The following is a 20,765-nucleotide window of genomic DNA, read 5'->3' as shown; positions in this document are numbered from 1 at the left end:
GTGTTTTGTTTTGTTTTTATATTTAAGACTTAAACACCTTGATGAATAGCGATAGCCCGTATAGTTAAGGGGAAAGACCTAATACAGTGTTTGACCATCAGAAATACCTCTGCTGCCATGGTCTGACTTTGAAACCTAAGAAATGGTTTTCCCATTCTACCTGGCATTACGGTATGGCAAAAAGTGGCTAGAAGAATTTTGCATTTACCTACCCTTCTTCCACCTGATTATTGTGACTAAGCAAAAGGATCAGTTAGTTACAGTCTTTATCCAAAGAGTGAATCAGTACCATGTCATGTTCAGAGAAGTCTGCTCAGAAAAGACTTTTATGTTAATTCAGACCTTCTGGGAAATTTCCTCAGTGAAGGTAGCACTGTAGAAAGGTATTTAAGACTTTACTTGCATATATCTAAAAACTAAATTTGACTTTTGCTTCCAGCTGAGGTGGAGTAACAGAGACCAGACTTAACCTTCCCAGCTAAAACAACTAAAAAAAACAAGGAAAAATACATGAAAGAATGGTTCTCCAGCCACCGAACATCACACAGTGAAAGACAGTGATTGCTGAGAGATGAGAAACAAACAAGGTAAGCCTTCCGATTATTCCATCTTACTTGTTGAGTTTCCAGGCCACAGGAACCTAGGTGGAACCCAGCGGACTCTGTGATGTAAGGAGACAAAGCTGAGTCTGGGGAAATCAAGGCAGCTGGAGTTTGTAGGACACAGTACCAGAAAAGAGAGACCTCTGGAGATCTGTACAGAGTCTCCCCCACAAGTAGTCATAAAAGTGCTGACCAATGCTTGCGTGTTAGGAAACTATGTGAGGCTGGGAAAGAACTAGCCCAAAGGATAAGAGGGAGCAGCACCTGATGTTCACCCAGATTGGTGAAGTTTCATGGGACATTTTTTTTTCCCCCATGAGACATTTGAGTAGAGTTCTCAGAAGGGTCCTTTGCAGGAGTAGGGGATAATTAGCCCTCAACTAATTAGTGTTTTCATCCTACCCAACAAAATTTAAAAACAAGACCCACAGGGATCAAACTGTTTTCAGATCACTTAAGTTCATCACATTAACAAACGGGGTATTTATAGGAATACAAAACTATCTATCCAACAAAGCAAATTCACAATTACTAGGCTTTAATCAAAGATCACCCAGACATCCAAAGAGGCACGAAAACACAACTCATAAAGAGAAAAATCACTTAATTGAACCACTGCAAAACTTATGTAGATATTAGAAGAGGCAGTAGGCAATTATTGTAACTATTTTTATGTTCAAAAGTTACATAGAGACATGGAAGATATAAAAAAACTCTCAAACTTCTAGAGGTGAAAACTATACGAGACGAAAAAATACATTGGATGAGATTCACAGCACATAAGAAGAAAAGATAAGTGGTCTTAAAGGCACAGCATTGGAAACTATGGAAAATGAACCCACAGAGAAAGGATTAACCCCCTGTCCTCTCCCCAGCTCCCTCCTCCAATGAAACCAGAGCATCAGCAAGCTCTAGGCTAACCTCAAATGGCCTATCACATATATATAATTGGGAATCCCTACAAAGGGGGGCGGCGGGAAGGAGGGGAGAGAGAAAAATATATTTGAAGAAACAATGGCTGAAGAATTTCCATTTTTGATGAAAAGTAATATCCCAGAGATCCAAGAGGCTCAGCAAACCCCAAGCATAAGAAACAGAAGTAAAACTACTGCAAGATATATTATAATCAAAACATGATGTGATAAAACTAGTGATAAAGGACTGAATCTTAAAAGCAACTAGAGGGGAAAAAAATTAAAAAATAAAGATGACAGCAAATTTCTTGTTGCAAACAATTCAGATGAGGCATCAGTGCAGCAACAGCTTTACAGTTTTGAAAAAACAAATCAATTCAGCTGAATACAAATCAGATTTTGAAAATTATTCACTGTCAAACTTAGAACCATATAACTGAATGTGGACACCCCATGATGAAATCCTATCTATAGGCAATATGTCAAACTACATTTTTATTGGTTATTATCTTCAGAGAAAAGGAACAATCACCCCCTAGTCATCCTCCATAGCTTTTACGAGTCCTCTCACACCAGTGTCTGCACTCTGATTTCCGGTACCATCACTGCTTTTAAAATGGGGCAAATTCACACTATAGCCACCTAAAGCTGGTATTGCAGATGCGTTCTAATATGCTGAAAACATTCTATTCAAACCGTTTCTCTGTGCTAATTTTTTTCACTTGTTCCCATGCCTCTTCCCCATGTTTATTTTGTAGGTTACGAGAAAAATAGTAAAAGAAATATTTGGCATTACAGAGAGGCAGAGAATATTCACTGGTGTCTTCTTCAGTTGCTACTCTCAGCTGCTGCTTTGTACTCATTTCTTAGCCTGAAGAATTTGGCCCAAGAGTAAAACTTTTGATCTGAAAGTTCTTATTCCCATGTTAAGGGATTCATAAATTGGATTACATAGTCTTTTTGTTCCATATAGGATAAGAAATGAAACAGTCATAAGGGATCAAGAACAAATTTATTTTTGCACCTATAATTTAAACGCTCAAGAAGATAGACTGAGAGGAACCTAAACTAATTGGCTAAGACATCTTAAAAATATGTGCCTTTAATTTTAAAAAGAGATTAAAGAAAGAGGAAGGGAAGAAAGAAGGGAGAAAGGAAAGAAGGAAAGAAAATACCCACCTTTGCTGTGAAGTAAAAAGTAATGGAAAGCTGCCTCTACTTTAATGGCCTTGAGAGCATTAATTTCTTTACAAGTTTTGCCGCAGCCTTGGCTGGTCCACCCCCAGCAGTAATGTACAGAGACTGAGTGAGCACATGTGTCCTGCTGTAATTAAGGCTGCAGAGCAGAGCAGCAGGTGCAAACTTCTCATCCTTCAACTTGACTCTTAAACTGCTTGTGCTCTTGTAACTTAAAGTCTAAACTTGTTAAAAGCGAGGTTTGGAAGATCATTAGTCTATAACAGGAGCTAGGCACTACAGACATTTCTTTAAAGCAAAATTAGAAACAGCTACCTAAAACATATCAGCCGTTTTAAGATGTTGCCATTTCACATTTTCCAGGGGGGAAAAACTATTAATTCCAAGGAGATTAGTATCCACATGAGCATGATATTGAAGCCAGATTGGAAGCTGCCTTTTCCCCAAAGAAAAAGCATTTCTAGTAACGGGGTCCTTTGCCCAACCCTCTTTCAGTGTAATTCAGGTGCTTAGAGATTTTCTGATACAAAGGGCTCAACCATCACTGAGATTTGGTCTTATTTTCTTGTTAAAAATTTATCTGTAGAAGAATTTGAATTGTAGTCACCTTCCTCTAAAGAGCTGAGGCAGCAAAAGCTCTCTGCAAAATAGTTCCATTTAAAATGTTTCAGTGTGATCCTGCCAGATCCTAAAATAATTATAGCTTAGAAAGGCAGACATGGCTTTGGGTCTGAACAATTTCTATCCTGTACCTTTTCGTGGGATCAGAAGAAAATCAGTGACATAACTCTTTGCCAAGAAAACATATTGACATAGAACCCTTGTGCTTCTGTGGGAACACCCAAAAGAAAGGTACAGTGCTTGCAGAAAACAAGGGTTTTATTAGGGTTAGTATTAAGAACACTACTTGTTTGGCATAGAGGTTCTAGTATTGGCAAGGGAACCAGCGTTTCCTTTCTAAGCACTAGCGGTTCCTGTGCCAGTCGTAGAATTCTTTGAAATTTTTAGCTAATAGGGTCACTGCTTCTTCTTGAATGCCTGGTCCAGGAACTAAGAAGACTTAGTTGACAATGGCTGTCAGAACAAAAAGAAGAGGATGTCATAGCTTAACTCTGAGTAGTAAAGACCCCTGTTGGCCAAGGGCAGATCCCACAGACCTCGCAAGGACACAGCTAGCCTGCAATGCTGTCCAAGCTCATCTCCTAGAGTTTTGTAAATTATTTATCAGCTGTGGCTATAAATTAGAGATGAATGGAAGGCCTTTGGGCCTGATCTTGGATGTACTCCTTATTAATGAATTTCAGGGATTTTGTGCTATAAGACTTTATGAGGACTGAGTATTCTCTTCTATGTAGTCATGCCTGATGCTATTACTATTTTGCAGACTGTTCTTATCTCAAATTCTGCTCTTAAAGGGGTTTAGAAAAGTCCTTTGGTAGGAAAGTAAAGGTAGTGAATCACCCACTTAATTCAACTTACCTTTTATATTCTTCTGCCATAAAGAGTGGATTCAATTCCCATCTCAGGAAAGTTTAACTTACCTCTCTTCCAGCTATCAGCAAAACTTACTTGCTCAGGGTTGTGCCAAGTGTCCACAATTCTCATGGAAACATTTGGAGGAAAAAAAAATACAGGTACTATTAGGGCTCTTGAGGGTCGAATATTATCCAAGTTGTCAGGCTTACCCTTTCAAAAGAAATAAGCTAGTCAGCACCATAACCAAAACTTGTTGCACTTCCATGAACCCCAAGAGATGGGAAATACATGGACACTTAGAAATACTATAAGAGCCGTGTACCCTGGAATAAGTACATGCAACCTCAAGATATTGTTCAAATTTAAACTTTGCCAGGCATCAATCTTTTTCTCTCTCATACATGCACACACACAAAATCTGATGGCGTAAGACAAGAACTTTTGCTCATATTTTTTTTAATGTATCACAATGAGCAGGAAACATACTTGATGAAATATTTTCAAAGGAGTATATTCAATTACCATCTACAATCAACTTAACTATGACAACAAAGTTTTGTGACAAATTTTTTTTTTTTTTCAGTTTGAAAGTTCCATGTGGTTCTGTTAGTCTCCATGTATTTTGGTACAGTTCGAGATCAGCATTGTTACAGTAACAAAAAAGCTAACAAGACTACATTATAGAAAAACACCAAGAACATCATTTTTGGTTTCACTTGCTCTATTTTTTTTTTTTGTTTTTTTGTTTTTTGTTTTTTGTACATTGCAAAGGCTGTTCATATACCTCTTCACCTCAGGGTCACGTTCATTTATGCTTTCTTTCCTACCCAAACTTGCCCCCCTCCCCCCCAGCCCAAGAAAGTAAACAAACCAAAAAAAAAAACTAGTCAAAGCTTTGTTTCACAGTGGGCAGTATCTCAGCGCCAACAAACAACCAACTCAATTTATGCTTCTATTTAAAATGTTTTAATTTAATTTATTTAAAAAAAATATATGTCCATGAACATCAAGTGCACTGGCTTGGGTCACTGCCTCTCTCTCCTGCAACTTCCTGCCATGCCTGATAAACTCAGGTTTAAACACATGCCGTCTGTTTTACTTTATTTTCAATCATGTAAAACTTTGGCCACATTCATCTCTTTAAATAGCTTTTAATTTAAAAAAAAAACTTCCTAGATTTATTAAACTTTTCTGTGTGTGTGTGTGTGTGTGTGTGTTTCCTTCTTAAGTTTTTGTTTGGAAGGATGGAGGAAGGATGGTTGAAATAAGTTCCATTTGGTGGGTACGTATGGTGCCATGACTGACCGACCAGTGTCAAGAGCCAACCCACACTTTGGAGTATTTGAAAAAACAAAAACAAAAAACCAACAACTACCAATCAAAATATGAAGTGTCAATAGAGGTGAAGAACTAATTTAAAAAGTGAGTTGAGATATCCTATTCAGCTTCCTACTATGCAAGACAGGAGTTAAATTCTAGTGAGACCAATCTAAACAGTTGAGCACTGTAGTGAATTCATGCTTTGTAAAGGATACCAGTCGTAGCCATAGTGGATGTCAACCCACAACCATCTAACTAGCTCACGTTTGACCTCTAATTGTCACCATCACTGACTGCTTTGCTACTTCTGAGTTAATGCTGAGAATTATTTTTTCTTTTTTGAATGAACATATATGTGGGTGATAGAGCTGTAGAGGAAAGCATCAAATGTGCAACCCACTCCAGGATGAAACAATCACATAACCCCTCTGAGAAACACTGGTGGGTGGAAGCGTGCTTAGCCAATCTACCCAGCCACCTTGCTGTTGCCAAATACACCCACAGGTCAAGGCATGGCATAACAAAACACTGACAGTCACTCTGCCTCACAGAGGGAGGATGGCGTAGTAGCTCAAAACCAACCAACCAACAAAAAAACACCATTGTGGAGGGGGTGGCTAAATTACAAGGAAATGAACTTCAAGTTGAGGGAGGGAGGGAAAGGAATAGAAATTGCACTATTACCAAGCAGTATCATTTTTTAAAACAAAGTTTTCAGAAAAAAACCTAGCAGAATTTGACAGGTAAAGCTAGTGTTAAATTGTTAATTGGTATCACATAGAAAACCAAAACCAAAAACATTTTTTTTCTATATGGTACAGACACAGAGTAACATACAACAGTTAAATGGCAAAAAATATATATATATTTCATAGAGTTACAAACAAGATAAAATAATGGAAAACAAAAAAAAACTGTACAACTTTAAAATTTAAAAATGTTCATCTCAAACACAGGGAGAAATACAAGAATTCTTGTTAAAAGAAAATCGCTTGTTAAAACAGCAAATGTTTTTGTGTACTCGTTTTTGACACCTTATGCTACAATTGGATACTGGTAGGAATAGTTAGATGGTACTCTTTAGTATTTCTACTTAAAAAAATTTAAAAAAGGAATTTGCACTGTGCATCAGCCTAGTTAGAAATATATACAACAGTTCAGGATCTACTCTTTCATTGAACCAAAAACAAATTCATAAAAATAAAACAGTCCCGGCTAAAAAAGAAAGAGAAAAAAAGAAAAAAAGAAATCCATTTTCAGATCTTGGAATGCTCCAGTCTTTTGCAAAGTCGTTGAGTGGCTTCCGCACTGGGGAAAGAAGCCCAAAAGATGACCAATGGGACCTGCATTCACAGTCTTCAAAGTTCCCTTTTGAAACATAAGGAAGAGAATGAGAGGAAGAAGGATTTCACACTTTGGGGGCAAGGGGAGATTGTTTCTGTTGATGTTTGGCTATGAAAAGTGAAACAGCAAAGCATCTACTTGTCTCCAAAATCTACGTTTTAGCAGCACAAAGTTTTCCTTTCAAAGTTCAGACCGTTGTTTTAAGATGAGAAAGGGAGTATGTTGCATTGTGTTACGTGGTACAGGAATACAGATATTAACATAAATACAAGTGCCTCACATACGGTTCCTTTTTTGCTCTCTGTCCATTGCTACCTGCTTCTCTGTTGGCCGCGCTCTGGATCACTCGCCGCTCAGACTGCCTAACACAAGGACAAAACTTTGAAGTAAAAAATGTGTCTTTTGGTATATGGAATTGTCATGAACAGTTGCCTCTCTGCTTGCAGAAGAAGCACATAACAACCTGGGACTCTTTTGTTTATTCTTTCTTTTATTAAACTAAGTCTTGTTTGTTTAAATCAGAAACAAATTCTCAAGTAACAAGAACCCTTTCCCTTTTTTCTGCATCAGCAGTGAAAGGGTGTGTCTTTGGATTTTATTTAAAGCATGAAATTTCTTTTTCTGAGAGGAAAGAAAACAAAAACAAAACCCCGAACCAAAAACTTTTTTAGAAAGAAAAGCACACAGTCCAATGACACAAACCGAAACAAACGCTTTAGTTTAGGAAAAGAATATTTGAAGCCTCCACCAAACAAGGAAGAAAAGAAGGGAACAAAAGAAAAGTTAAAGGAAAGATCAATAAAAATTAAATGGCACAAGGCTCACAGACATAGGTAACTAGAATTATATGCCTTTAAAAAGTTTCAACTCCCCAACCAAAAATAATCTGTGAGGATCCTAATGACCCCTAGAACCTTTTGAAATTCTTTCTTTAGTTTTATAAAATAATTCTGCAGCTACCCTCTAAGAAATGAAGGCAGCTACCTTCCGTGGGAGATTACAGGGCGGGAGGAGGAGGAGGAGGAAAGTGGAATTAAGGGACAAAGGGCAGAAAAGCTTGGGCGAATCAACGGATTGCGATCTATTTGCTAGGAATGAACAAGACAACATCAAATGAGGAGCTGTCAGCTGGACCATACAAAAAGCTAAATGTACACAAAAGGTTTTTTTTTTTTCCTTTAAATCTACCATACTGCTTCAGTTCATTTCCAATGCAACAATCTACTCAACACCAAAAATGGTCATATCTATCATAAATACAGAAAGTCAGTTTTTAAAACTTATTTTTTTTAAGCTACAAGTCCTCAACACTCTGTGTGTGGGTTTTTCTTTCTTTCTTTTTTTTTTTTTTCTGAAAGTGGGAGTGCTTAACTTTTCCCCTTGAAATTGGCTTCAGCAGAAAAGCTATCCCTTAAATCCCCAGAAAGCTAAAGCAGTTCACATTGTTTTTCTCGAATACTTTCTGCCCGTTTTTTAAATTAATGAAACAAAAAATCTTTTCTGGAACAAAAAAAACCCCAAAAAACAAACAAACAAACAAAAAAAACTGAAAATATATTATAAAACAATGATTCTGAAAACAGAACAAAGTGTGAGCGATTGACCTGAGAATAAAAAGACATTACATTTCTTTTTTTTCTTTTAGCAAGCCATTGGTATCTGAATGCTAAGATAGCAAGAAATTTAAAACTGTAACAAGGTGGACTGCTTTCCCATACAGTGCATGCCGGGCTCCTCTGTGCTATCAACGTGGGTGTTTATTGAAAAGGGGCAAATATACAAGGGGTTTAAGCTCCAAAGACATTAGGGAGGCCCTGCGGACTTCTGTTTCCCAGACCAATAGTACCTTCAAAAGGACACAATGTAACAGGGTTAAGGGTTTGTTTTTTTTTTTTTAATATTAAAAGAAAAACAGAAAAGAGAATGTAAAATCACCGGCATAGATAGGTATATGGGAAAACAACCCACGCTTTTTCTTTTTTTTTTCCCTTTTTTTTTCTTTTTTTATTCTTTTTTTTTTTTTTTTTTTTTTTTTTTTTTTGGTTAGAAGCTTTGGAATTGCAGTTAGTCTATTTTTGAAATTGGTTTGTTATTAATCTTTTTATTTAAATTCATTTGTTTGTATTGTTCATCTTCAAAGCTTACAATCTGAAGGTGTCCGTTCCTACACTGGTCAGACCACTGTCCTTGGGGCAGCTGGGGTCTTTGGGACCCTCCACCGGGCTCGCCGGTCCGTCGGACTTTTGGCTGAGATCCGTGTCAGACTCCTCCGAATAGTCGTCTGTTGGCATCGAGGGCTGAACCCCTGAGGTGCTGCATGAACTTGAGGTAACCGTTGAAGATGAGGAGAGAGGAGGAAAAGAAGGGGGCTTCGCGGCCGAAGCCCGGGAGACCACTGGCGGCCACGACTTCCTGGAGGCGTGGGGGGAAGCGGAGGACGAGGAGGGGGCGGCGGCCGACGGGGGAGGGGGGCTGTCGTTTGAGTGAGCGGCAGACTGCGAGGTAGATGCGGTGCTAGGATCGGGGAAGCAGGCAGAGTGAGGTAATAAACTAGGGTGCTCTTTGGCGTTTCTTGCTGCTCTCGTGATTGTTCTGTGTTTGTGCAAGGCCGACTCGAGATGTTGACTCAGAGCTTCCTCCCCACAGAGCGCGCTCTCGCACGCCAGGCAGTGGTACGAGCCGCCGCCACTACCGCCGCCGCCGCCGCCGCCGCCGCCGCCGCCACTGCCGCCGCCGCCCGTGGGGACGTGAAGCACCATCTCTTGCAGGTTCACCACAGACTGGCCGAAGAAGCAGAGGGACTTCAGGTGGCTCCTCGCCGCCTCCTCGTCACCGAAGCCCGCCTGGCACTTGCGGCAGACCAACTTGTACTGCACCTTTGGAACAATGAAGGGGTCGTAGAGGGAGTCCGCACTTTTGCTTTCCGCTTCTGGCTCTTCGGGGGGTTTCGGCAGGAGGGGGGACACCTCACGGGGTGCGTTTTTCTGCTCTTCTGGTTTGGGGGATTCTTTGGCAGGGTCTTTGTCTGGGGAAGCAGCCCCCGGGGGGACTGGGGTTTGGCTTACTTTGGGCTGCTGCTGCACTTTTTGCTGCTGCTGCTGTAGTTGCCGCTGCTGCTGCTGCTGGATCGCCTCCTGCAGACTCTGCTGGTATTGCTGGTACTGCTGCAGTAGGGAGCCCGGGGACAGCCCCATCAGGGCCTGCGACAGCGCAGGGCTGTAGGGGAACAGGCCTTCCATGCCATACATAGGCTGCAGGTACCCGCTCTGCAGGGCGCCAGGGATCTGGGGGGCATAATAAGGAGAGAAGCCTGGTACAAAGTAAGGAAGGAACTGGCTCGTGAGCAACGCTGTGGGGTCTGAAGTCAGGGCTGCCTGCAGGGCCTGCAGCTGCGCAGGGTCCACTGCGTACTCCATGGCGGGCAGCGGGGCCGAGATCGTGGCTGTGGCCGCTGCGGGGGCCTCTCCTTTCTCCTTCTTGGGGACAGGGAGGGGCTCCCCTTTCCCTTTGTGTGCCTTTTCCTTCTCCTTTACCTTCTCGCTGTCTTTGTCCTTGCGTTGCTGTTGCTGCTGTTGTGGCGGGAGCTGCGGCGTCGGGGGTGGCTGAGTTGTGGGCGGCGGCGGCTGCACCTGTGGCTGCTGCTGCTGGGGTTGGGGGGGCTGCTGAGGGGCCATCGCCATGGTGGCTTGTGCTGGGGTCGGGGAGCTCAGCGATGCTGAGGACGGTTTATTTGGTAATCCAGATGTGGGGAGGCCAGGGGAAGGAACGGTTGTGCTGGGCAGACCCATCAAGTTCGGTTTAGGAGATGTTAAAGCTGAAAGAAATCAAGACAGAAAAAAACACAGGTCAGTCTGGGGTGGTGAGGCCGAAGCTCAAGATGTTTGACTTGTGTCGCTGACATTTAGTCTGAGATCTCAAGGTTTAAAGTTCAAAGACCCTCTCAAAACCACCATTTCCAATAGCAGGTTCTCTCCAGGCTCAGGGTTGGATAGCCTTGTATTCTAATCAGTGCCCAGTCCTGGGGCAGCTCCCCTGCACTTCTCCTTTCACTTAAACAACTTCTAACGCCTTCCTGCCACACATGCCACACCCACTGATTCATATGTTCTTTGCCCAGTTCCCTAACCTAGCTGTTCCAGCTGGGACATTTGAACCAAAGGCCTTCATCAAAGCTCCACAGAAAGAGTGTAGCTAAGAGGGCCCACCAGAAGTTGTAGAAGAGTGAGGTAACAGGAGACAAGAGCAAAAATGCAAGAAACCTGGCCCAGCCCCAAGAGCCTCTGAACAAACAAATGTGCCTCTCTGGCCTCCACTGCTGCAACGGAATGGATGTGTTACGAGGGCAGAGAGGAGGAGGAGCAATGGAAGAAACCCAAACAATCCATTCAGGGAAAACTGTCCCACTGCTTGGCTCAGCCGATCTGTTTTAACCAATCTGCTGAAAACTGTAACCATCTAGGAAGACGACTGTGAACTTTACTGGCGAAATGAGCATCTTCTCTTCCTACACATTTGAATGACATACAGAAAGGCTGCAGATGCTTGATAAAGCACCCCCAGGAAGAGGAGAAAAGCGGTATCACAAGTGTTGATACCACTGCTTTCTAAGACATCGCAATCTACTCATACTTATGGGTAGCAACTGTCTTTGACCAAGTCCCTGGGTCCACATGGGGTACAGCCCCATCTGCAGTCACACTCTGCCTATAAGGCCTTCACCCAGTCCAGAGCCTAACATCCTCCCTCACCCATATTTCTCTCCTGGTTTGAGTCTTTTGTTCCAGGGTGATGGAAGACAGCAATGCTCCTTATACATCAAGCTGCAGGTGCACTAAGACTAGCAGGTGGTGGTGGTGGTGGTGGTGGAGGACAGCAAAGTGGGGCTTGGAGAAAAGATGTGCTAAATGATGAGAAGCTGAGAGGTCCACAGGCAGCAGAGCTCGGATCATTCCATTCACCACACTTAAGACACTAGACCATATTCATCCCTTCTCTTCAAAGGGCACCAAAATGTAAAATAAAAAATTCCACAGCTCACTATTTCATCTGGACCCCCTTCTGCCAGAAAGCTGGGGTTGAGGAGGTTCTATAACATTGATGCTGTCCTTGTGAGAAAAAACGGAGAAGCCCAGGCCTGGGAGGAGACAATGCTGGCTTCATACTGGTGCAGCATGTAAAAACCTTCAACCTTCAGATGAAGAGAACAAAGTTGCCTCGAGGTGCCAATCCCAGAAAAATATCCACTAATGTTTGGAAAGCCAAGGAGGATGCTTCCCTTGGCTTTGTATAACAGCATTAATTTGCTCTTTCAAAACAGCACACAGGGACCACTGAGATGAAGTCATCCAATTTCCTCAGTGCACAGAAGGAAATGAAACCAGAAAGAAGTATTTGACTCTGAAAAATGCCAGTAAGGTTCACTGGTTAAAACTGGCATGCACAAGATGGAGGGTGAATGGATGAGGAATTCGACAACTTAGGACATGGCTCTTTCTGTCTACTTCTAGGCAGCAGGCCTGCTCCAAGCTGCAGGTTGGAGCCAGAGCCAAAAGATCAGTGAGGCAAGGGAAAAACATCTAGCGATTTCTCCATCTCTGTGGCATCAGGCTTTCAGGAGAAAGATCTGGGTCAGGAGGTCTTAAACTGACTTCTGTATCTTGAATAGAAGAGAAAGAAATTTTAAGGATCATTTACAGAATCCTAGTTGTATTTACCAAGCTCTGTACTAACCATGTTTGATGTAATAGCTCAGTATATTCTCAAAATAATTGTGTGGCCTCAGTTTTCTCATCAGCAAGATTAAAACCAAGTAAGGCGTTTCATTGCCCTGATAGTGGTCATGCACCTCTGGAGTCAGACTGAGGCAGTATGGGCTGTGTTTGACACACAGCTAGCTGCTATGTGGCCTTAGGGCCACTGACTGCATGGAACCTCAACTTTCTATGATACATGGTTGTAGTGACTAAAGGAAAGGTCATATGGAAAGAGCTTACCGTTGGATCTCACATACTAAATACAAGTTCCTTCCCCCATTCCAGATCCAGCGTTCCTGTGAGCTGTGGTACAGTCAGGTGGTGTTAACTGGGACACACTGGTAACCCTGGTTGCCTCTAATAGTTAAGAGCATACTTTTCTATCTTGAGTCCACTCTTAGTGGTCAGAACCTGAGTAGCACTAAACATATACCTGTTGACTGACTGGCTCATATTGGGTGTTGTGGAAGGAGCACATAGCACTGGGAGCCTGGAGGCCTGGGTGGGAGCTCTGGCTCCTACCCTAGCTTGCTGAATGGTCTTGACCTCTCTGGCCCTCAGTTTTCTCATCTGTAAAACAAGGGGAATAGATCAGACATTCTGTTTTTTTTTTTTTTTTTCCACATTATTATGAAATTTGGGACCATCCCAAGCCCTTCTGCCAAGGTCCTGGGCTGCAAGGGTAATTCAGGGCCTAGACACTTTCCATAGCTTGATTCTTGGCTTTTGTCTAGTTGGCTTTAGCATGATTCTGTGACCTTACTTGCCAACAACTATAAGCAATGACTTATATATCTCAATGCCTTTACCACTGCAATCCCTGGGAACAGAGACCCATTTTGAAGGCAAGGAAGCACTCTGAAGGGCTCTCCTTCGGTAAAGGTACACTGGTCAGAGCAGGCCTGGGGTGGGACTGGGTTGATCGGGGGGATCTTGCTGACTTGCACCTCAATTTCACAGGATCCTGGAGGTTCAATTTAGGAAAGACAGCTGGCTGCAGAGAACACAGGGGAGGGCAGAAGAGGAGGAACAAGAAAGGGACACAGGAAGAACTATCAAACTCCCTATTAATAATAGAAAAATAAGAGTACCAAGTATATGACTGAATTAGGGGCTGGGGGGAGTCAAAGAGAGAGAGAGATGGGTGAGAGGAAATGAAGAGGTGATGAAGGCTCCTAAAAATGAGCATTAATGATTTTTGTCTGTTTGCAGATTCATAATTGTATTGCCCAACACAAGAGTCCTGGTCAGTGCGTTCAAGAACAAAGGTAGGCTCAGTATACTGGAATTAGTATAACCACTCTTGTTCTGTCTAGGTAAGAAGCCCAGGAGTAAGGATCCATTTATGAGAGCTTCTTCTCGATAGCAGCTCTCTAAAAAAACACAGGCGGGGACCACAGGTAAGGACAAAGACTTACTTGATTTAAGTTCTCTGGAACCAGTTTCCATAAGGCACAATCCAGAATTAGCTACAAGATTCAAATGTCTTCTTATTTTCAACAACTATCTAGATGGGATTAGCAATTTCACAAAGACTGACTGGAAGGATCTATGCTGGAAACCTTTTTCTTGAAAATAATCCAGGATTTAGGATGCCAGGACCGTCAAGTCAAGTTCTTCCCTGTAGCATACACCCTGGTAGTGTTACTGAACACCGGGCAAGAGAATAATTTCAGAGCAGACTGTTCAAACCAGAAGGCCCCATCCCTGAGACTGGGAAGTCCTGCTGCTATTAGAAAGCTAGAAAGGGAAGCTTCTGCTTATCTGTCCAACATTCAGAGGGTTTGGGTAGTAGCCCCCAGAACAAAATGCTATTTGGGCAGCTATTTAATGCTGTAAGAATCACCTAGAGCAGAACCCACCTGTGTTGGATGGAGTGAAGCCCGGCAAGGAAGGGCTGTTGAGGCCGGGGAGCAACACTGGAGGAATGCCCTGGAGCGCCGGATATGCTGTAGGAAGGTTAAGAGCCTGAAGAGGGGCATTGTCAAACATCCCTTGCTGCTGAGCTGCCAGTCCGAGGACCTCATTGGCCTTTTTAATCCGGTCCAACTCTTGTTGAGCCATCAACTGACGTACAGTGGCGGGGTCAAAGTATTCTTTCTCCTTGTCCAACTGGCTTCCAATGGTGTCCTTAACTTTGGAGATATGCTGCTGGGAAAAGATATGGTCACGTACAGACAGCCGAGCGCTGTACTTGATGCCACACAAAGTGCACTCTGTTTTCGGTCCCTCGTAACTTGTTTGGTTTATACCAAAATGCTTGGCCATGCTTAACTTGGACTTCTTTTCCTTTGCCCGGGCATTCTGGAACCAGACCTGAACAACTCTCTTTGGCAGTCCAATATCATTGCCCAGGACCTCACACTCTAGCATGGTGGGCGTCCTGTAGTCATTAAAGCACGACTTGAGGACTTTCAGCTGCAGATTGGTCATTTGAGTGCGAAAACGTTTCTGCCCTGGCCGATCCCCACTGTCTCCAGATTTGCCTGCTGACCCACTTGCACCAGGACTTGGGGAGCAGGGGTCTGCAAGGCTCGAGGTTTCACTGTAGTCCACTGTACCTTCATTGTCATATTCCTTGCTGTAAAAGCTTGGGGCTGGGCTGACCAGACCAGATGACAACCGATCTTCATACTCAGACATTGCCATCATGGCTGCTTTGGTCAACCCCTCACTGGGTGCAGAAGAGGATTTGGTTTCAGTTGCTATTCCCGTCGCGCTGTCATTATCTGCATTGCCCTCATCTCCAGTAGTGGTATCCGTGATTGCTGTGTTGACAGAGGAACAGTCATCATTGTCCAGCTTAGTTTGGTCAAAGTTCAGATTAACGGAGGACATGGAGGGGCTTTCAAAGTCTTCAATCCCTTCCACCTTGATGGAAGAAGGGCTAAGAAGAGTTCGGGGAGACAACTCCATGGTTTTACTCACAGGTGAGAGGGGGACACCTTGGCCATCACTACTGCTTGGGGGTAGGTGGGAAAAGCTGGCTCCGTCAAAAATGTCCCCTTTCATCTGCAGTCCCCCATCGCAGTCTAAGAGCATTGCAGACAGAGTTAGGTTGTAGCCTGCTCTCTTGGCTTCATGCCAATGACGGGACCGGATATGAGCCTCGAGGGCAGTCTTGGCTTTGAAGAGTGCTCTGCAGAAAGGGCATCTTCGGTGGGCCTGCGCTGGGCCCACCGCACGGAACTGTCCTTTCCGTTCCCGGGCTCGGGTATTCTGGAACCAGACCTGTACCACACGTTTCTTCAAGCCCACCTCGTGCGCGATGTGATCCAACATCTTTCGAGTTGGATTGGAGTCTAAGAGATACTTTTGGTACAGGATCTCTAGCTGTTCCGGTGTAATGGTTGTCCTCAAACGCTTGTCTCTCTGAGGCTCTTCTCCTCCTGTGCCACTGTCGTTTTCTCCAGGGCTCGCACTGGCCTTTTCCTCCAGCTTCCTCTTCAGAGTGTTCATTGTGGAGGTTGGAGTCGAAGGAGACGTGGCCGAGCTGGCTGGAATCTGAGGTATAGCCCCAGAGAGCAGCTGGCTCGCCAGGAGTGGGTTACTAGGGTCAAACAGCATGAAAGGCATATCCAGTGACCTGTCCAAAAACTGGGGGTGGATGAACTGGTTCTGCGCACTCAGGAAATGAAGCTGCTGATGCTCCTGCCAGTGCTCGAACGACGGAAATGCCAACTTACACTGATCACACTGGTAGGGGATTAGCTGAGGAGGTAGGTTTGCCAACTGTTGAGGAGTCGACGTGTGGAGGGGCTTGAGGGGCAGGTGGGAGAGCTGGGAAGGACTGGGGCTCGACTGGGGTAAGGGGCACTGAGGCGGCGGTGCTTGTGGAGGAGGCTGTGGTAACGAAGTGGGGGAAGTGAGCTGGGGCAGCTTTTGCTGGGCCGCGTTTGTCTTCTGCTCAGGCTGGTCTTGCTGCAGCTCTGCCTTTGGTTGTCCTTGCTTTTCTTGGGTTTGGTTTGGCTGTGCACTGGGAGGTTCAGCCTGCTTTGGTTTCTCATCGCTTGCCTCTGTTTTTGAACTGAAAGTGGCCAGTTCGTCGGCCTCTGCTGTGAGCTGTAGGAAGGCGGAGGAAGCTGTGTTGGCTGACGGTGCCGGGGCGCTGTAGGCCTGTGCGGGCATCGGGGTGCTGCAGGAGGAGCTGGTGGGTGTCAGGATTTCCATGGCATCCATGGAATCCTCATTCTGGCTGTCATCCTGCCCCTCCTCATCCTCATCCTTGTAACACAGCTTCTTCTGATGCTTGATGAGATCAAAGATGCGCTGAAACACCAGGCTACATTTTTTGCACTGGTAGTTCAGGTTGCTTGTTCGAATATACCTATCATTTGTAAGCTCACGCCGCTCTCCGTCTTTACCCTCCCCCTGATTCTCATAATTCTTCCTGGCCTTCTGTCGGGCATTCTGAAACCACACCACGATGACTCGGGTTGGAAGGTTGAGTAAATTAGAGAGTTGCTCAAATTCATCATCCTTTGGATAAGCATTGGCATCAAAGAAGTCCTGTAGGACCCTCAGTTGGTAGTCAGTAAACCTTGTTCTCGAAGACCTCTTGCTTCCCCAGTACTCCTGCTTCTGAGGTTCCGGCGAAGGGGGCCGGGAGTCGAGCTTGAGCTCCTCCAGGCTGGTGATAGGAGGATTGCTGAAGTTGTAAGGGGAATCCTTGTTCCGCTGCCGCTCTTTGAAGAGGGTGTTTCTGAACCAGTGCTTGATCACTTTCTGGGGCAACCCAGACTTGTCTGCCATTTCTTTGATCTGCTCTTCACTGGGGGAGTTGTTAATGTCAAAATATTGCCGCAGGACCCGGAGCTGGTCATCGGTGATCCTGGTGCGAGGCCTCTTGTTCTGCTGCTGGAGCAGGCTGGGGTTGAGCTGATGCTGGTACAGCTGGGCCAGGTCCGCAGGCAGAGGCTCCACAGGTCCGAGCTGAGGGGGCAGCTGAGCCGGCAAGGTCTGCAGCGGCATCGTCTGCATCATCAGTGGTGAGAAGATGGGCAGCTCCATGGGCATGGAGAGTTGGGTGAGCGGCACGGAGGGCTGGGTGGGCGCAATCGTGGGCGAGGTGATGGGCGGGGCGGGCGCGGGGATGGCTGGTGTGGAAGCGGGCTGAGGTGGTGCTGCAGGAAGAGGGGGTGGAGGAGGTGGGGGGGGAGGTGGCGGCGGCGGCTCTGGGGTCTGGGGCCTCAGGGGGTACAGTTTGTCGTAGTGCTCTCGGTACTGTTTAGCAAATCTCTCTAGCTGTTTAAAGGGAAAATAGTTTTGATGAACATGTTCTTGATGACTCTTCAAAATCAAGATGTTAGAAAACATCTTGCCACAGGAGTCACACTCAAGCTTTTCCAGATTCTCTCCCTGCTCCGTCTTCCCATTCTTCTTCTGCACCTTCTGCTTGTTCTCATTGTACTGAATGACCAGCTCAAAGCCAAAGTTCTCCAGCAGGGCCTTGGTGGCGTTGCCTCTTGCGTCTGAGGCAATGCGTGGAGGGAGCATGGAAGGCTCAGAACTAGCTGCTGGTGCCAACTCTTTCTTCTCTTTAGCCTTCAAGGCATCCGGCAGCGATTCCTTGGGTCCTGGGTTGCCCTCTCCCACCTCGGCACTGTCCCTCTCTCTCTGGCTTTCTTTTTCCTTTTCTTTGCTGATCGGTTTGTTTTTCTTTTCGGAGTGCTGGCTGGGCTGTAGCAGGGCAGAGTGAGTCTGGGACAGAGAGAGCTGGCTTTGCTGTTGCTGCTGCAGGATCTGCTGGTGGCTCTGTGGTGGGATCTGAACCTGAGCCTTCAGATCGTCTAGCAGGCCCGGGCCTGTCCCCGTCAGTGTCAGTGCCCCGCTGGTCACTGGCAAGCTCACCTCGGGGTTGAGCTGGAACTCGGCGCTGGGGATGTAGAAGGGGAAGAGGAGATGCTGCTGCTGCTGCAGTTGCAGCAGGGTCTCTGTGGTCATGGGGAAGTGAGGAAGCAGGGTGGGGTTAAACAGCTGGGACTGGATCAGGGCAGCCTGCTGCTGCAGCTCCTGCTGCAAGTGAGCTTGAACTTGGGCCTGGGCCTGGGCCAGTGTCTGTGCTTGCTGCTGCTGCTGCTGTGCTGCTGCTGCTGCTGCTGCTGCTGCTGCTGCTGCTGCTGCTGCTGCTGCTGCTGCTGCTGCTGCTGCCTGGATGCAATCATATCCGCCAGCTTCTTCCGATTGGCCTCCTTGGGCTCTGAAGGGGAAGTGATGTTGGCACTGATGGGATTCCCCAGGGGCGGCATCCCTACACTTTCAGTGGTCACTTGGCTCAGTAAATTGGAGCTCGGAGGGATGCCAGCGCTGCTGGGATTGGTGGTGGTAAAGGTGTTGCTGCCACTGGTGCTCACAGGACTTGGGGTGGAGGAGCTCAGGGAGACACTGCTGCTGTTCCCCGTCCCGTTGCTACCGCCACTTGCAGCTTCCAGCTTGGCTGCTCGGGCCTTGGTTTGATGCAACACAGACCGCATGTGGATCTCCAAAGTGGAACTCTGGCTATAGGCCACGTTACAAGTGTTACACTTGAAAGGTTTGTTGTCTGGGCTGCTGGTGGGTTCTGGCTGACCAGTTGCCGATTCCTGAAGGGCTCTCTTTAACTTATGCAGGTGGGAGACAGAATTGTAGTGCACTAGTAGGATGTTCTTTTGAGTGAAAGATTCCTTGCAGACTGTACACTTGTAAGGGCGAGAAGGGTCTAGAAACTTTTCCATGGTGAAGTTGGGGCCTTTTCTGAAAGGTAGAGCTCTCTTTGGCTCTGAGCCTGAATCTTCTTGTACTGACCCAGAGTCGCTGCCCGTTGGGCTCTGTTTGTCTTCTAAGTCACTCTCTTCCTCCTTGTCTTCCTCAACAATTATGGTGTGGTCCTCTGCCAGGGTAGGGTCTCCCATAGCCAGGAGGTCCCCATTGGCCAGAAGGCCTCCATAAAGCTGTTGGATGTCAGCCTCACTCAGCTCCAGGTGGCTTGTCTCAAGGTGTTTTTTCAGAGCCTGAAAAGTTCGGAAACTACGCTGACAAAGACAGCACATTGTGGCAGCTCTGATCACGTGATACTGAGAATGGAGCTGCAGCTTTTCAATGGTCTTGAAAGCCAGGCTGCACTGATTACAGCGATACTTGTACACATGGCGATCTGACACAGGCAGCTGAGGCCTCTTGGCATGAACCTCATTGAAGTGCGTCTGAAGAGTGGCGGAAGTTTTGAAAACCTGATTGCACCCCTTCTTCCAGCATAGGAAGCCGGAATCTTCTCTCACAGAGCCTGGGTCAGCAGAAGAGGGCTTCAGATCTCCACTGTGCTCTGCACTTACAGAGGGCAAGATGTTCTTTCCCAGATCCTCTGAGGTTTCTGTAATTTAAAAAAAAAAAAAAAAAAAGAAAGAAAAAGAAAAAAAAAAAAGCCAAGCCCAGTGATAAAGAAGGCTTTGTTTCAAGGATGGCATCCACAGCTATCTACCTAGCGAGTCCTTGTGACCACTGAATCTTATAGTGAGGGAAATACCCAGTTGGAACAGAGCCTCTCCACACAGCCCCTGAAAAGAGTATATACTATAAGCAAGTGCACATGAACAGAGAGGACTAAAAGGAAATAAAAAAGTTGCATTCGTAATAGGTCTGTATCCTATCTTGGATCTGTTTTTACACGCCATTCAGTTGCTTGACTCAGAATCTTGAGTTTCTCAAGAACTGGTTTGAAGGTTACTGATCTTAGACTGGATTCCCTTTTGCGTGGACCCAAACTAAAAAATATGTGAATTAATGCTATCCTAAATTGTGGGGATTTTAAGATAACTGTTGTCCATTGTAATAGAAGAAATTTTGGAATATGTTTTTTAGCATCATTTGTTGTAACATAACTTTTGACTGTCTTCTCTGTTCCATAAGAAATGAACATTCAACTGGCCATTAAATTATATAAAAATTATTTTCTATAGTGATGTCATCACACCCATATTCTGACCCTCTTAAAGTCAGCTGTTTACCTTCTAATAGGGAAAAATTACAGGGTGGGGGAGTTGGGGCAGTAGCGGGGCTGAAGTCTTCCCAACTGAAATCTTAGCTGCTGACCAAAGGTGAAAAATGGAGGAGAGCCTCCTCTAAGTGGAGGTCTAATGGCCCACCTAGCTAGGAACCACTGTGGGGCTCCAGCACAGCTCTAA

The 20,765-nt window shown here is 45.2% G+C and overlaps 1 protein-coding gene and 2 long non-coding RNA genes across 4 annotated transcripts in view; 2 read left to right on the top strand and 1 right to left on the bottom strand.

Annotated features, from left to right (window-relative positions):
• LOC123390978 overlaps positions 1-9,642 on the top strand; it is a 151,424-nt gene extending 141,782 nt beyond the window's left edge. For both annotated transcript variants that reach the window (XR_006605594.1, XR_006605593.1), the window contains 3 exons: positions 440-587; positions 8,994-9,181; positions 9,500-9,642. This is a non-coding gene — a long non-coding RNA (uncharacterized LOC123390978). The remainder of the gene's footprint in view (positions 1-439; positions 588-8,993; positions 9,182-9,499) is intronic.
• ZFHX3 (zinc finger homeobox 3) overlaps positions 4,629-20,765 on the bottom strand; it is a 187,550-nt gene continuing 171,413 nt past the window's right edge. The window contains 3 exon segments of the mRNA XM_045076247.1: positions 4,629-10,667; positions 14,469-18,714; positions 18,717-19,954. Of these exon segments, the coding sequence (XP_044932182.1) occupies positions 8,995-10,667; positions 14,469-18,714; positions 18,717-19,954 (7,157 nt within the window). The 3' untranslated portion in view covers positions 4,629-8,994.
• Positions 15,407-20,530, top strand: LOC123390980. The gene is made up of 3 exons (XR_006605596.1): positions 15,407-15,536; positions 17,413-17,632; positions 19,581-20,530. It is a non-coding gene; the product is annotated as an uncharacterized LOC123390980 (long non-coding RNA).

Source organism: Mustela putorius, unplaced genomic scaffold (assembly GCF_011764305.1).
Source record: "Mustela putorius furo isolate JIRA1106 unplaced genomic scaffold, ASM1176430v1.1 tig00000174_pilon_pilon_pilon, whole genome shotgun sequence".
Taxonomy (NCBI): Eukaryota; Metazoa; Chordata; class Mammalia; order Carnivora; family Mustelidae; genus Mustela; species Mustela putorius.
The sequence above is the reverse complement of the archived record's forward strand: the minus strand, read 5'-3'. Positions and strand labels throughout refer to the sequence as shown.